Source organism: Poecilia formosa, unplaced genomic scaffold, assembly GCF_000485575.1.
Source record: "Poecilia formosa unplaced genomic scaffold, Poecilia_formosa-5.1.2 Scaffold67, whole genome shotgun sequence".
Taxonomy (NCBI): Eukaryota; Metazoa; Chordata; class Actinopteri; order Cyprinodontiformes; family Poeciliidae; genus Poecilia; species Poecilia formosa.
Genome location: NW_006800006.1, coordinates 595,729 through 611,595, shown reverse-complemented (window position 1 = coordinate 611,595; position 15,867 = coordinate 595,729). Strand labels below are relative to the sequence as shown.

At 41.9% G+C, this 15,867-nt stretch overlaps 1 protein-coding gene across 3 annotated transcripts in view; it reads left to right on the top strand.

Moving 5' to 3' along the window:
• ephb3a (eph receptor B3a) overlaps positions 1-15,867 on the top strand; it is a 72,516-nt gene that overhangs the window by 7,269 nt on the left and 49,380 nt on the right. For all 3 annotated transcript variants that reach the window (XM_007554862.2, XM_007554863.2, XM_016672886.1), the window contains exons 2-3: positions 7,627-7,691; positions 11,271-11,943. In XM_007554862.2, the coding sequence (XP_007554924.1) occupies positions 7,627-7,691; positions 11,271-11,943 (738 nt within the window). The remainder of the gene's footprint in view (positions 1-7,626; positions 7,692-11,270; positions 11,944-15,867) is intronic.

Sequence of the window (15,867 nt, the reverse complement as noted above, 5' to 3'; positions counted from 1 at the left end):
CAAAGCATATAGTTCTGACGCACTAGAGGTCTTTACTAATCAGCAATTTGTCAGGAAGTGTTTGTAGGAAAAAGGGGAAAACATGAGGACTTCGTAGGACTTTGTAGGCTTCGTAAACCAATAGAGACTCCCAGCGCCGAGCAAACCTCTACTTTACTGTGTCATAGTGCATTGTACAAAAGCATTTATGCATATGCTTATATAACTGGCTGGTATATATGGCCAGAGAACTTGTCTTTAAAATGAACTGTCGACTGCGCTGTAAATAACTCTCTAATAGAAATGTGAGGCCAATTTACAGGTTTATAAAATAGTGTTTGCATTACTACTGTTGTTTCCAGGTGGCAGTGGCTTTCATCTCCGTCCTGTTTCTGACTCAGAGTTTGCTCAGAATCTAATGACCATTTCACTAAATTAAAGCCATTAAAATCAGCTGCAGGCAGAATATTTACTAGTAAAAACCTCTTCCAGGCCACATCAGCAGTCTCTTTACCATCTGCTGTGACTTAGTCTTTTGGGGTCTTTTAGAAACTGTTTGTACCGTTTCCTCTCTTTCTACTCATTTTCATGTACAGTTTTTATTTTTTATTTTTAATCATAGATGACCTGAAATGCTGGTTTAATTTATTCAGGGGACAAACAATCTAAACCAACCTGATGCTATGTGAAAACGTAATTGAGCCCTAAACCTAAAAACTTGGTTGCTAAACCCTTAAAAGCAATAACTGCCATCAAGCATTTGTGACAACAGACGTTGTGTCTTTAACATTGATGAAGAGGAGTTTTGGCCCATTCATCTTTTCAGAATTGTTTTAATTGAGTCACACTGAAGAGTTTTTAATCATGAATAACCTGTTTGAGGTCAAACCACTACACCCTAATCGGATCTTTGATTAAACCACTCCAAAAGCTTCAACTAATTTCGCTTTTGGACCTTTCAGAGGTGGACTTGCTGTTGTGCCTCAAATGACCATCCAGCTTAGGGCCCTGCAAAAAGTCATCTTAAAAAGGCAAGCTTACATCCTGAACCTGAAACACTGGACGCTCTTTACTGAACGTGTTTGAATTGCCTGTTTTGAAGCAAAGACTTGTTGTCCAGATATACTTGGTTTGGTGTTTTGCTATTGGAAACAAGAAGAACTGGTGCTAAATAAGACCTAGCAAAAGTTTAGCAGTTGAATTAGTTTATTATACAAAATTTCATACACAACTATACTGATTGAGATTTCTTAAATTTGCTGATACATGGTGAGTGCTATTATGAATATACTTTAACTGTTTACATGTTTTTTAATGACTTATCAAGTGAACAAGCTTTTTCACGTGTGACTTTAATTTCTTATTTAAGGGAAACTCCGCGATTGCGAAACTGTGAATTTTCGACAGCAGCAGAATATCGGCAAAGATTTGCACTTAGACATTTTCACACCTTGGCATCAAGTAACTCTTTTCAGTAAGTCCAGCTCAGACAGATCGTACTCCAGCCTTTGTTTTGTCCCATTTTAACTCAGCGCCTCATTTTTCCTGAATTCACCTAACTTTTTTGCTAGCAGTGAAACTTTAACCTATAACAGCTGCATGAGCTTGATGCTGCTTCTGTTCACATGGGGTCTTAAACCCAGCTTTTACGGAGGCAGCGGCGGCGTCAGCCTGCAGCGTGTGCATGTGTGCACTGTGAAAGCAGCAGCAGCAGCAGCTCAGACCTTTGGTTTGCTGAGGGTGACTGATTCTGCCTCTGTTGCCTCAGGGCACCTGGGAGAGATAAGGCAACGGGTGGGGGCCGACGCTCCAGATCGCCCGCTCGAGGGGGAGGGGGAGGCAAGCCGGCTCTTGTGGCGTCCCCGTTCGGGAGCGGCCGCAAGCTGGTGCGCCGCAGAGGCCCGAGTGTGGCCAAGCAGAGACAACAGGCGCTGATTTCGCTGATTAGTTCCTCCTCCCTGGCTCAAGCCGTGCTAATCAGTAAAACAACCTTGTTCACAGGCATTTATTTGGGTTTAACAACTGAGGTTATTAGCTGCTGTCGTTCATTCCCTTCTGCAGACAAGCATGAAGGAACGATGAAGGCTTTTAAAGAGGAGCAACGGCACTTAATGTAAATTTAGGTTTGCTTTGTGCATAAATATTACTTATTAATCATCCTGCTGAGGAAAAAAAAAGGAATTTCTATTGTTAACAACAATAGAAGGGTTCGCTTAGTCTTTTAAAATGAGGAGGATTTTTTTTTCCAGCATATTCCAGTGCACATTATGTTCAAAGAAAAATACAGCTCGACTTTAAATCGCACTCTTAATATATAATTCATACCCCTCAACATTATCTGCAATTACAGCTGACATAAGGTTATGTTATTATCGACTATTTTGCGTTTCATCTTTAATGGTGGCTAGTAGCAATAATAGTAGTGTTATTCATTAAGTAGTATGCCGTTTTCCTTAGGAAAAAAAAAAAGGTTTTCAGTTCTTGTCCGTATAGAAATATGAGGCAAACATCTTCATGTTGACTGCGTGACCCGGCGATTATTGATGGTGGCTGAGGCATCGCAAGGCATTAATTAGTCATATGAGTGACATGAGCTGTTCAGAGTGGGGAACAGTGGGATTCAGCGATACACGGCGCAGTAAATCATCATGAGTCATTAGAATCAGCTGAGATTTATCTCCTTCCCCGGTGCGTCGGTCCCCGCGAGGTGCTGTTTGCCGTGGAATACCTTCACATTTTCTCAACTGTCTGTTTGCTTTTCATTTGAAAACCGCCAGAGCTTTTAATCTCATTGTTTTACCAACGTAGAATATAATATGCTGAAGGGGATGTGATTTGGAAACGGGGGACGTGGCAGCCTGCTTGACGTGTGCTACAGGCAGAACTTACATGCTTGGTGTCGGTTTAACATAAAAGCCCAAGAAAATACGTGCAGAAGTAGAAAACACTTAACATGGCATAATAGCACTAGTATTATTACTACTAACCACCACTAAATGTGGTATACTTTTGACTATAAGTAACCTACTAAGCAATGATGTTGGATGACAAAGCCTGACTTCAGACTCCACTTTACTTCATTCCTTAGCTGTTCTGTTTGGGTTTTTAGTAGCAATGCATGATATATTGACACTAACATCAGATATTCGTAATTTTTCAACAGATCAGTATCTGTGCCTGATAAATAGAACTTTGCCAATATGAACAACTGATACTTATTTTTATCTTGCCGCAATGGTAGTGAAATATATCGGTAAATATCTGTAATATTACAATTAGCCAACTCCTGAAAAATAGCTTTTTACATGCACCAGTGCCTGCATGTGTGTAAATACTTTGTCTTCCTTCTTCTATACGTATTCTTTATAAAAACTAACATCTACACCACATCGTTTAAAAAAATAATATTGTATTTACGTTATTGGTTTAACAAAAGTTTTCATCCACACAGAATAAACACAAATCTGCGTTGTGCTAAACATGCCAAATCCATAGGGGGCAGTGTAGCACAAAGCTAAAATCTATGTTAGCCAATCAGATTGCTTCAAAACAATCATGATTTCCTGTTAGGAATTAATCATGGCAGAAGGAGGTTTATTTGTATGGACAGATATACAGGTTGAGCTACTTTTAATTGAGAGCATTAGAATATAAAGTTAATGAAACAAGACAATGTCTATTGGGAATCATGTCAAAGCACACGTGTGGACATGCTGGCACATTATTTGTTGCAGACTGTAATGTGCAGGAACCTAAAACTTCTTTTCACAAGACACACAACTATGGGAGGTACTCAAATCTCCACTTTCGTATGAGCTTTATAGTGATTTATAGTAATTTTTAGTGATATTGAACAGAGTTTCTGAGTGGATGAAAGGCCAAAACACATAAAAATGTATTCATTTCCCCAGGCACCCGGCTAGGTCTTAGTTTTGCTGCAGCTGAAGCAGGCACAGCTGGTTCCACTGTGCCCCCTAATGAGCAGAGTACAAAGCGGGGTGTGGGACTGATCTTATTGCCATTTGGCCATTTGGGCAGCATGTGTGTAGCTTCAGACCAGTTTTTTGGTTGTTTTGTTCGCAGCTGGTGTGCTGCTGGTTACTCAGGACTTGCCTTTTGTTTTGTTCCCATATGGTAGGATGAGTGCTGGTTCTTTCTACTAGAGGGTTTAAGGGTTTATGGTTATTGTTCTAGAGAACATTTTGTTCCAGCTTGTGTCTGGACAGAGAAAGAACCAGTGTCTCCTTCACTAGCTGGTGCTGGTGGCTCATCTTTAGAAACCTGAGATTTTAGGATCTGGATTAGTTAGGTTTTTCCTTTAAATTCTAGATTACATTTGTCTTTCCCTAAATAAATTTACTACATCTTAGTTTTGTCTCGTCTCTTCATGCCGTCTTCATTTATTGCCATGACCCCCTAGACTGGCTTGATGGAATGCAACACAACCCCACACTACCTTTGCTCGCTATCAAGCTAGCTAGCTTGCTAGCAGGCTATTTCATGACGTCTATCAAAGGGCAAAAAAACAAACTATCTTGATCTTTAAAATGTTGTTGTATAGTTCACCTTTATGTAATTTTAGAGTACTAATTCATAATTTTTAGTCTTTTTATGAAGTCCCCAAACCTCTAAAGGTTGGATGACAGGTGTTAAATTAGCAGCTCAAATGCCTCTTTGCCATTGTCCTTACTTTTAGCTCCTGGCATGAATTTAAGTTCAGAATCATATTGGGCCAATCCAAAATGTTAGTAACTTTTAGTCTAATGAAAATGTATATAACGATTTGATTGGATGTACACATGAGTGGGTACGTATAGACTTGTTAATGTGTGTACTGCTTTGGATTTACATATATAAATTGTGACTTAAACAGGACAACCAAACATTTCATTGACTGTGAAACAGAAAGGCAAAGTTAAATACGTTCATATTCTTCCTACTTCTTTTTGAAAAATATCTATCTATACATAGATATAAACATACTGGATGCACATTCAAAATAAAGTCTTCAATTGCATTCAATTCAGTTCAATTAATGAGGTCAGATTTACAGTGCTTATGTCACACTATCAGTTCAAAAATTAATTATACTCTTCCTATCTTTATATTTCAGTGCGTTTGTGTTTTTTCCTCTGGCTTTGGTGTTGTTCTTGTCAGATAATTCTCATTAGCAGATGTAAAAGTACAACAGCTTAAAATAGAAATGAGCTCACAAAGCTCTTCACGTTGATTATTTAAAGCTTTATCTCTCAACTTAAATGTCTGATAACTGATAAAATACTAATTAAAAAAAAAACAAATGCGGTAAATAAAATCCCAACATCGGTATCTCTGAAATTTAGACACACAGAAGAACAAGAAAACAACACACCTAATGCTAAAAGTACACTTCCTGTTTGACCTAGAATAATCCAGTGAAAGAAAAAGCGATGTACAGTGGTAGTTTATAGTAATATGTAATGTTTGGTGTGTGGACCAAACATCTGAGTTGTGGTTTTCAGAGTATAGTTTTTCATCTTTTTGATTTTTTCATTAATTGACTTGACAAATTGAAACTTTTGGCTTTATTTCAACATTCTCCTCATTTCCATTATTTTTGTATGCACATTTTGAAGTATCGCAATAGCAAAGGTTGATGGAAATGGCTAAATTTGAAATAACTTCCTCAATTTTACAAAAAGAAACCCAAAACATTTTTAAGCTAGCTTGAGGAGGTTTTCGGCTTTTCAGAAAATGAGCTAGTATGCTAAAAACAATGAAAACATGGAAACACATTTTCCAAATAAGTTTTGACCCTCCAATCCAGTGGTGGGTTTGTGCCTTACCAGAGGCACAAAAATCTCAATCCACATCTCCGTGCCGGAGGGGAGGACTCCATTTATTTTTATGAGATGTGTGGTCCATGCTACTTCCTGCTTACTACAGCCACACCTCGCGTCAACACCTGACGAAGTTACGCTTTGCGCAGCGTGGTTGATTCGCTCCAAACCAGTAGATGAAAACATGCCTATTTAGCAATATTATTTTTTTTTTTTTGCATCATTTTAAAAATTAGCTCAAATGCCACACGACAATTGGATGGAAACATAGCTAATGGCTTTTTGTGTAGCACGTGTTTAGTTCATGACTACACACATTCTTCCAAGATAGTAATCTTGGCTGTTTATCTGCTTGCTGCTCTCTTGTTTGAGACGGGCATCCAAATCTTGCTAACTTTGCAGTTGTGCCACACTTTTTCCATTTTCAGATGATGAACTGACCCGACCTCAGACCTGACCGCTGTGTTCCTCGGTCTTCACAACGCCGTTTTCCCTCCACTCTTTGCCTTCTCTACATTCATACTGAGATTAAAGCACAGACTGAATTAGTCAATAAAACCGAGGCGTCAACCAGTTGATAAAATTTAGATACTCAGTTTTATCTGTAGCTTGTTGCAGCCATACTGTTGAGTTTCTGTATGATCCAAACAGAAATCCAGTCTAGTTCTGATCAAGTCTCTCTCCCTCGTGAAGCAAAGTCAACCTTTGGTGATTACCATGGTTACATAGATACTGTAAATTCTGCTTAAACCTACCGACCTCCTATCAGTACCACACAAAAGCCTACGAGACACTGTTTGCTAACTCCGGTCTTCCGCCACAACTGAACCACATTTCCTCCACTGCTCTACACAGAGCACGTTATTTATTTTAGCCCTCTCACACTCACACTCTCCTCCTTCTTCACTGTTATCAACAACTTGTGAGCAAATGGTGCACAGCAGGCGCCGTGTCATTGAGTCTCCATGAAGAAAGTGTAATTGTTTCACTGATTATGCACCAACAACAACAGAACAATGGGAGTCGGTGACGCTGCAGCTGTAAACGGGGTTAGTTCCTCCAAGGTGAGGTGAACCAACCGGACCTCCGCCCAGGCGGCTCCAGGCTTCCCAAGGAGGCCCCAAGTGGCCCCTGGTTACTGATTCTGATCCGGGCTCCTCCAACATTTGTCCGTGCCAGCCGAAGAAAGCGGTTTTTGGGGACAGGGTTGCCTGTTGTTTGCCTTTTATTTACAATTTCAATGTCAATTCCACATATTTTCAAAATGGTTGTTATAGAGCTTCAACCTGAATGTGAAGCGAGTTTCAGATCTTCAAATGTAGACAGATTGTCCTCATGGAGGTGGCGCCAGCATAAGCTCAGGCACAAGGTATTTAAAAGGCTAAATGCTAAATGCAATTTACGCTAGCAGCTATTTGCCTCCAACACGCCGTCTGTTGGGCCAAAGTTTCTGAAGATTATCAGACCTTTCTGAACCACAAAGTGAAAATCAGGCTGAAGGCATCCAGGAGGATGCTTTGTTCTGAGCTCCTTAAATGAGTGAGGACAGAGGAGTGTGTGCCAGGCGTGAACACGCACACACACACAGCTGCAACACAGAGGCTTAATTAGGCTGCATCACAGATCTGCTGTGATTGTCAGCGCTTTCAAAAAGTGAGCGCACGTGGGTGGAGGTTATGATGGCGAGGGAGAGCAGGCCTTACCTGCTTCCTTTGTCTTGTACGGGGAACTTGTGTCTTTAATGCTGTGCAGCCATCCACCCCCCCACCCCCAACTCACACCATTTAACTTGAGCTCCTGTTTCCTCCCTCCTACTCTCTGTTTGCAGAAACCCTCATGGACAGTCGGTGGGCTACCACAGAGCTGGCTTGGACCACGTTTCCAGAGAGCGGGGTGAGTTAGAGTTAGTGTGCTTATGCATTGAATTTGCTTTGTGCATTGTGTTTTTTGCTTTTGTTTTTTTTTTCTTCTTCTTCTTTCTCCTCCAGCAGCATTTGTTCCGTTTGCCTGTTAATAGAGCCCAATCTGCCTTGAACAGCGAGCCTCCCTGCTGTTTTATATCTTTGTTTTTGCAGGGAATGTTTACTTTCTTGGATAGTAAAAAGCACACGGTGACATTGTGTGAAATAAATGTGAGATTTCAGTGTGTACATCTTTCTGGAGTCCTAAAAAAAAGTGCAAGAGTTTGCATGTGTAGACTGTACTCGGTGCCGCGAAATGAGCAAATATCGAGGCCGGGAGAAAATGCCCTTAATGTGAGGACTGCATAGGTGGGCCGCAGCTTCCGTCTCTCCCCAGGAAAGAGGGCCTGGCAACTTGAAAGCATGCGTCTTTTATAACACGGGCCCAAGAGCGCATTACAGGCAGAAATTAAGGGTTTTCAGTTGATACCCCCTATAGGAATTGTGAGAAAATAAAACAACATGAATTTGACCCCAGGGCTAACAGCCTGACAGACCTCCCCCACACCCGGCCGGCGCAATTTGTCTTCGCTACGTGAGCGCAAAGTCAGTCAATGGAAATGCTGGGTTGCCATGGAAACCATCTCCACCGGCTCCCTCTTTTTTTTTTTTTTGTGCTTTTTCAATCCCCCCCTCTTTTGCTCCGGCCGGCTCTGAATGTCCTGGCATCCATGAAGTCATATGTCAGGACTGGCGAGGCACCGCATCCCCCCCTCCATCCTCCACCCTCGCTCCCCTCACGCCCCGGCAAAGCCCGTTCGTTCAGGGGCCGGCAATTATCATATTTGTCAGGTAGCGCGTCAACGTGTTGCCGGTGATTTACGACGTCTGATGCCGACTCTTTGGGCTCATCGTTTGGGGATAAATTGCCCGGCAGCCCGGAGACGTGAGATGAGTTATGCATTATTTTCCCTCCAGTTGAAATAATCAATTTCTGGGGCAGTCATTTGTTATGGAAACGAAGCATTCAGTTGAATTGGGAACCAAAGGGGGAAAAAAAACAGAAACATTGATGTCTCACAAGGTTATTTCCTAATGGACTGAATTTATTGACCAGTGGACAACATATATTAGGGCTTCTAACATTAGTTTGTATATAAACATCCTTGTTAAATACAAATATAGTGCTTTGCTAAGGCATTCCCCAACATTAAAATTAATAACTATGAACTTATTAATTACGCAGAGTCTAAAAAGTGTTGTTCAGTACTTTGTAGGACCAACTTTCAGCTGCAAATCTTCATCACCCCTGCACATCTAGACGCTTTTCCCATTCTTGTTAGCAAAGCAGCTCAAGCTCAGCTAAATTCAACTGAGAACACCTGTAAACATAAATGTTATGTGATAAGAGTTGGATTTAAGTCAGGACTTTGACTAGGCCAGTCAAAGTGTCAAGTTGTTTGTGGTCTCAAATGCCCCTTCCCCATTGTCAAGTCTCACTCTAGCCGGTTACTGCCTGGTCCGGTTCTAGTCGGGCTTGTGTCCATCGGCAGGATGTTCCTCACGATGTGGGTGTGCATATGGGTGGGCCGTGAGCACGCTGCAGCTGTGGTCGATTGATGTCATGTGGAGCATGTATCCTTGGGCAACCAGAAATCTCTCACTATAGTTGTTTGTTGCCCTGTCCAGTTGATGCAATTTGTTCTCTTCCATTGCAGTCGATAAAAAGGTTTGGACCTCAAGGTTTGACAATGGAGTTATTGATTTGTTCAAGCTCACAAACTATTGAGTTTGAGCTTGAACCATCACTGAAAATGATCCTTGAGATGTTGTTGATGTAACTCTTCGGGCTTGCTCTGGCTGTTCTTTTGGATGATTCCAAAAAAAGGAAAGAAGGGAAGAACCACGTAGGATCCGCAACAGAAATCCTTAACAGGTTTTCTTCCAGTATGGCCCATGCTGTTGACATCTTTTGAGCTTGTACCTTTGCCAGATTTGAGCCAGATTTTCGAAAATCTCTCGGTGTATCTGTTCCGTCTGGTTGACGCTGTATTTATCCTTCTGCCACAACTCATAAAAATGTTTGGACCCCAAGTTTATCAATGGAATTATCGATTAGTAGCTTCTACGGTCTCGTTGTGGATTGGTGGTTGAGATGTGGATATGGTTGACGTAAATCTATGGGTCAGCCAATGAATGCAGTTTGCTGCTAATCAAATAGCTTGAGCACAATACCCGACTAGATCCAGCTTGAACCACCCAAAAAGCTAAGAACTGCGCAGTATCTGCAAACGGAGATGATTCTGGCAGGGGCTGTTTTATAAATGCAAAAACAAAGTCAAAAGTTACTTTAATTTGATAATCTTAGTGTTTCCTGAGCTACAGCTCGGCTGAGCGTGGCAGCTTTATGAACTAATACATGTAAATACATGCACTCATGGTTCATTTGTATGAAGACATAGTGCGTAGCACTCACACCGCTGGACTCGATCACATGCACGAAGTTCCCTTCATTAAAGACACACGGGAACGTTTGAGTTTCAACGGTGCCGTTTGTCTGAGAGACCAAATCTCTTTCCTCAAGCTCAATCGATTGCGCCGCATCAGATTTACAGACAGGTCTTCCTCCACTCTACGCTGCATCTTCTGAGGGTAGGATTTGATAAAGCTTTTAAATCGACACATTTTGCTGTGATCACAGCCGAAGAAAAGTGCCTGCCCCGCCCCCGTTTCTTTCCCTCAGACCTCCGGCACGCGCTCGGCATCGGAACTAGTCAAACAGATAGAATGCGTGAAATGTGTTTTAATGGGAAAATGTTATCTATTAATAGCCCATAATGATTGGAATTTTCTGAATGATTCATGCAATTAGAAGCGTTTTAGCTGCAAATTATTCCTCACAGGCCTCGTGTACACACAGCATGCTGCGGGAATGTGTGTCAGTGTGTGTGTGTGTGTGTGTGTGTGTGTGCGCGTGTGTCATTTCTTTTTTGTAATCCGTTCCAAGCGCCACAGGACTGTTTTGAACGTCTTTCATGTTTGAGCACTTTGCATTAGGAAGCATTAGTTAACGTCAACTAACAACATATTTGATCTTTTTGGGGTTTTTAAGCGACTTAAGACCAGAGTCTGTGTTAAGCAATGGAATATTAGGACCATTGTAGCTAGAAAACCAAAAGAAGCCAAAAAACTCAGAAATATTTAGATTAATCTCAGACATCTTCTAGAAAAAACTTTGACGTTTCTGAGTGTAAAAAGTTGAAATCCTCCAGGGAAAAAAATTAATTTCTGAGTTTGAACAGAAGAAAACTTAGAAATTCAATTAATAATCTCAAATGTTCTTAAAAAAAATTTGGAAATTTCAGTTTGAAAAGTGAAAAAGTTTCAACTGCAAAGTTTTCTCTGCAAAGTTTCTGAGATTAATCTTAAAATTTCAGAGTTTTATTTGCAGAAATTTAACTCTCCCTTTTTTTTTTTCAATCTACAATCACTAACACTCGTTAGCTTTCCAATCAGGTTACTAGGATTTTTTTTGACCGAGTTCCTCTGTCTTTTATTTTTTCCCCTGCAGTGGGAGGAAGTGAGCGGATACGATGACTCCATGAGCCCCATCAGAACCTACCAGGTGTGCAACGTCCGGCAGCCGAACCAGAACAACTGGCTGAGGACAGACTATGTCCCCCGTAAAGGAGTGCTGAGAGTCTACGTGGAACTCAAGTTCTCTGTCCGCGACTGTGCAAGCATCCCCAACATCCCGGGCTCCTGCAAGGAGACCTTCAATCTGTTTTACTACGAGTCAGAGGGGGACGTGGCTACAGACAGCAGCCCCCTGTGGAAGGAGAACCCTTACGTGAAGGTGGATACTATTGCTCCGGACGAGAGCTTCTCTCTGCTGGAGGCCGGCAGGATCAACACCAAAGTGCGCAGCTTCGGCCCCTTGTCCAAGGCCGGGTTCTACCTGGCCTTCCAGGACCTGGGGGCCTGCATGTCGCTCATCTCAGTCAGGGTTTTCTTCAAGAAGTGCTCCACCACCATTGCCAATTTCGCTGTCTTCCCTGAGACCGCCACGGGTGCAGAAGCCACCTCCCTGGTCATCGCACCAGGGGCCTGCGTGGCCAACGCCATGGAGGTGTCCGTCCCTCTCAAACTGTACTGCAACGGGGACGGAGAGTGGATGGTTCCGGTGGGCTCGTGCACCTGCGTCGCCGGCTATGAACCCGCTGGAGAGAATACACAGTGCCAGGGTAAGAGGACGGGACTTTCACCGCACACTGACCTTTCACAGTAAAGAATTGCTTTGACTTAAAACTGACAAAAAGTTGAATCTAAAACCTAGAAATACCTACAGACAAGATCAGAAGTTTAAAATGAATTTCCTTGGCAATTTATAGATTTGCCTTTAAATTGGGTTGACTTGGGTCAAATGTTGTAGGTTTCTTCCACAAGCTTCTCACAACAGAGTAGAACTTTGACTCATTCCTCCTGACAGAACTGCTGGAACTGGGTCGGGTTTGTAGACCTCCTTGTACACACGCATTTTTTCAGCTCTTCCTACAAACTTTTCAATGGCCACTCCAGAACACGAACTTCGTTGTCCTTAAGTTACTTTGTAAGTAATCTAGTGTCAGCTTAGGGTCCTCATTCCAAAGACCCATTTATGCCAAAGCTTGAACTTCGTGCCTGATGTCTTGAAATGTCTCTTCAATATTTCCGCATAATGTTCTTGTATTATGTTGCCATTTACTTTATGAAGTGCACCAGTCCCTCCTGCAGCAAAACACCCACACAATATTATCACATTCTTCATCTTTTGCAATCTTCCCTCATTTTCCCTCCAAAAGTAGCAATGGCCCTTAAAGCCAAACACTTAGAGTTTAGTTGCATCAGACTGCAGCAGTGTCTTCCACCCTGCTACCCTGTATGTCTTAGATGCTTCCCTGCTTCAGCACATTGATTTCAGTTGATGGGCCATTAACAGACTCTTGCTGAACTGCAGGGAAACATCTACAACATACAGGGCAGAGGCAGGGCCTTGAGAACCAAGGTTGAGAAACATCTGGACTAGAGGACATGTCTCCAAAAATGAAGGATTTTGTTTCTGACTGCATTTGCCAACTTTACACTGGCTTTTTTTTTCTTTTTTTTTTTTTACCTGGCTTTTGGAACACTGAGCTCTTCCTCTCTTCAGCCTTTCTTTTCACCGTAGATAATAACAGCCTCTTCTTTTGTTTTGTTCCAAAGTTAAAAAGTTCAGTGATCTTAGTGTCTTAAAACTTCAGAGTTTGTTATTCTGGTATTTAGCAAATAGAAATAGTTGTTGTAATCATAATTGATCTAAGTAAATAAATAGAAAAATCTAATTTCTGAGGTATGGATGTGACCTTCAGGAACAAATGCAAACATCTGGTGTATTTCTACTTCAATCCTTTTTCTACAACGTGTTTATTTAATATTAATACATTTAATAGAATAAATACCTACTGAATGTTATCAGTAGAGTTTAAGTGCTTATCGCAAATAATGTACCTTATGCTGTGTTACTATGTCAATAGCTTCATAATAGCCGTGAGTAGGTTTCTTTTAGATTCCATATCATTAATGATTTTTAAACTAGACACATTTCCTAAGAGGTTTTTTTTCCTTTCTTGTGAAGGAAACATTCAGCTTCCTTCTGTCTGCCTGCTGACTGGAAGTGAGTAGCAATATGTAGGGGAGGGAGCAGCGCTGCATTACACTATGATCCACAGAGGAAAAGAAATCTCACTTTCTTTGGGTGGAAGAGCTTTAAATTGAGGGAATGATGCAACGAAATATTATTAACTTTTAGGTCCCGCTAAGAAAGAGACTTTTAAGTGTGTCTGCAAATGTTCAGGCTGTGCATGCACACGGTTTTGGAGTTTTACGAAACTAGAAACGATTGTTTTTAAAACATCTTTAAAACCAACATTAGAGTGAATAAATTTCAAAATGACGCTTCCATGTTTAATATTTTTGTTCTTTCTAATCGATGATGTCATAGCTCCATCTCCCTCTCTCTCTCTCTCTTTCTCCCGCTTCCTGGCGCCGATCTGTGTGTTTCTGTCGTTCTCTGGGAGTGCTACAGCGCTTTCTGGCGCAGCATCCTGTCGTGTGGACTCACATTTTTACAAAAAAAATAAAAAATACCGAGCTCCTCTCTCTGTGCGCAGGGAATCATACTGTCATATTATAAATTGATACTTAATAAACCTGCAGTATGTAACTTATATAAAATGTTTTTTTTTTTTGTTTTTTTTCATTTTTGCATATTTGTTGAAACTATCATTATGTTGTGACAGTTTGGTATGAGACAATCTGTGAAAAAAAAAATCAAGCTCCTCTGCCTTCTCCCAGTTCTAACTAGAAACAGCCAATCAAGTGCTAGGAGGCGTGTCTTAGCGCTGTCAAACACAATCTTGTGTTGCACCTCTCATCCCCCACCCCCTCTACCTCTTTGCTCTCTGCTATGCTGCAACTTCTTCCTGATTCCAGAGTCTGTTGTGAATGCTCAGGCTAGAAAAAGAGAAATTTAAGTTAGTTGAGTTACTTCTCTTAAATTCAAATCACATTTAAGCATTTGTTTTTCAGTGTCTTGTAAAATGACAACAGTTCAGTAAAATATAGGTTAGGGTTTCAATTCTTGCTCACACTCCCCTTCAGTAAGTGGCGGTAATGTAAACTAAAAGCTGTTTGCCAACAGCCAGTAAAATCAAAAGAGAAGAAGATGCTAAGGCTAGTTAGCATAGCCACAGATGCTATGGTGCTATGGCGGATAAACGTTCTTTCTGTTACAGTAAGTCATCTCTCCACCTTTAGCCATGATGTAAACATTTTTTTTTATAAAAGTTACGTACCGCAGCTCTAAGCGGACCATGCCCTGTACAGTATTTAACTTTTATTTTTATTCGTTCTGACTTTTGTTCAACTGCAGCTCCTTTGTATGCTCAATGCAAGTCACCTCAGCCTGTGCCCTCTTCTTCGCATTTATTGTGTGGCTCCTGAAAGGGGGGATGCGGGGGTGAAGGAGGAAGAGGGGATAGGGGAGGAGTATGAATTAATGAGGTGTTGCAGAGAAGAGCCGCATACAAATATTGTGCAAGCGGGACAGGAGGGAGAGAAAGATAGTCGGACGGCACAAAACCGAGAGCCAATACATTTTCGCGAGGCAAACGCAGATAATAGAACGGGAAGATGAATCCCAGAGAAGAGAGATAGCGTTGGGGAGGGAGAGGCGGAGAAGGAGGGGGCGTAGCTGGGGGCGAGGTGTGAATTGCCAAAGCGCGGACAGAAACAGCTGCTAAAAGGAGGGGAATGAAAATGGCAACTGGCGGCAGGAAGTCAGAGACGGCGCACGCGAAACCTTCTCTCACCTGGGCGTGAGAAATGGTGTTGAAGACGCGCCGGAGAGCTCATTCGTTGCCATTTGGCTGCTCAAGGTTAAAAGCTTGCCGCCGAAGCCTGATAAAAAGCTCTCCAGGGCCTCAGCCAGCGCTTGTGATGAGGAAGTGTAATTTCCTCGGCGGCCTACCCGTTAGTTAATCTACAGGCGGCCACGCTCATTAACACCATTCAGACCAACGTGAGCCAACACCGCCACGCTGACATTAATCACTCAGACGTTTCATTTCTTACCTCCGTCTGGCCGCTCCGAGCCAAACGCTGCATGAGATAGAGGGAGGAGGAGAGGGGAAAAGACAATAGAGGGAGATATGGAGGATCAAAAACAGGAAAATCACCGTGCCCTCCAAAGAGGTTAATGGATTAAAACAAGACAGAGAGAGAGAGAGAGAGAGGGGGGGGGGTGACTCAGCAGACACTCAAAAGAAATGAGAGGAAAATAAACTAAAGGAAATAATGGTGGGCTATGTTTCATGCAGAAGAAAACAAGGATGCTGAGCGTTTTGTTCCGTTGCAGTTTTGGTCATTTTCCAAAGTTTTGGGTACAAAATGGAGATGGCCGGACATTTCATGTGTTATGGATGTACGAGTCTGTGTCCTTCCTCTGTCTCTTTGCACACTTACATAACCTTAACATACAAGACTGGCGACAGTCATACATATATAAACAAAAACTGACTTGCTGAAGCAAAGCTTGTAGCAAAGCTTTGCTTCAGCTTTGCTTGAGATGCTATGCTAAGCTTTACTGAAAC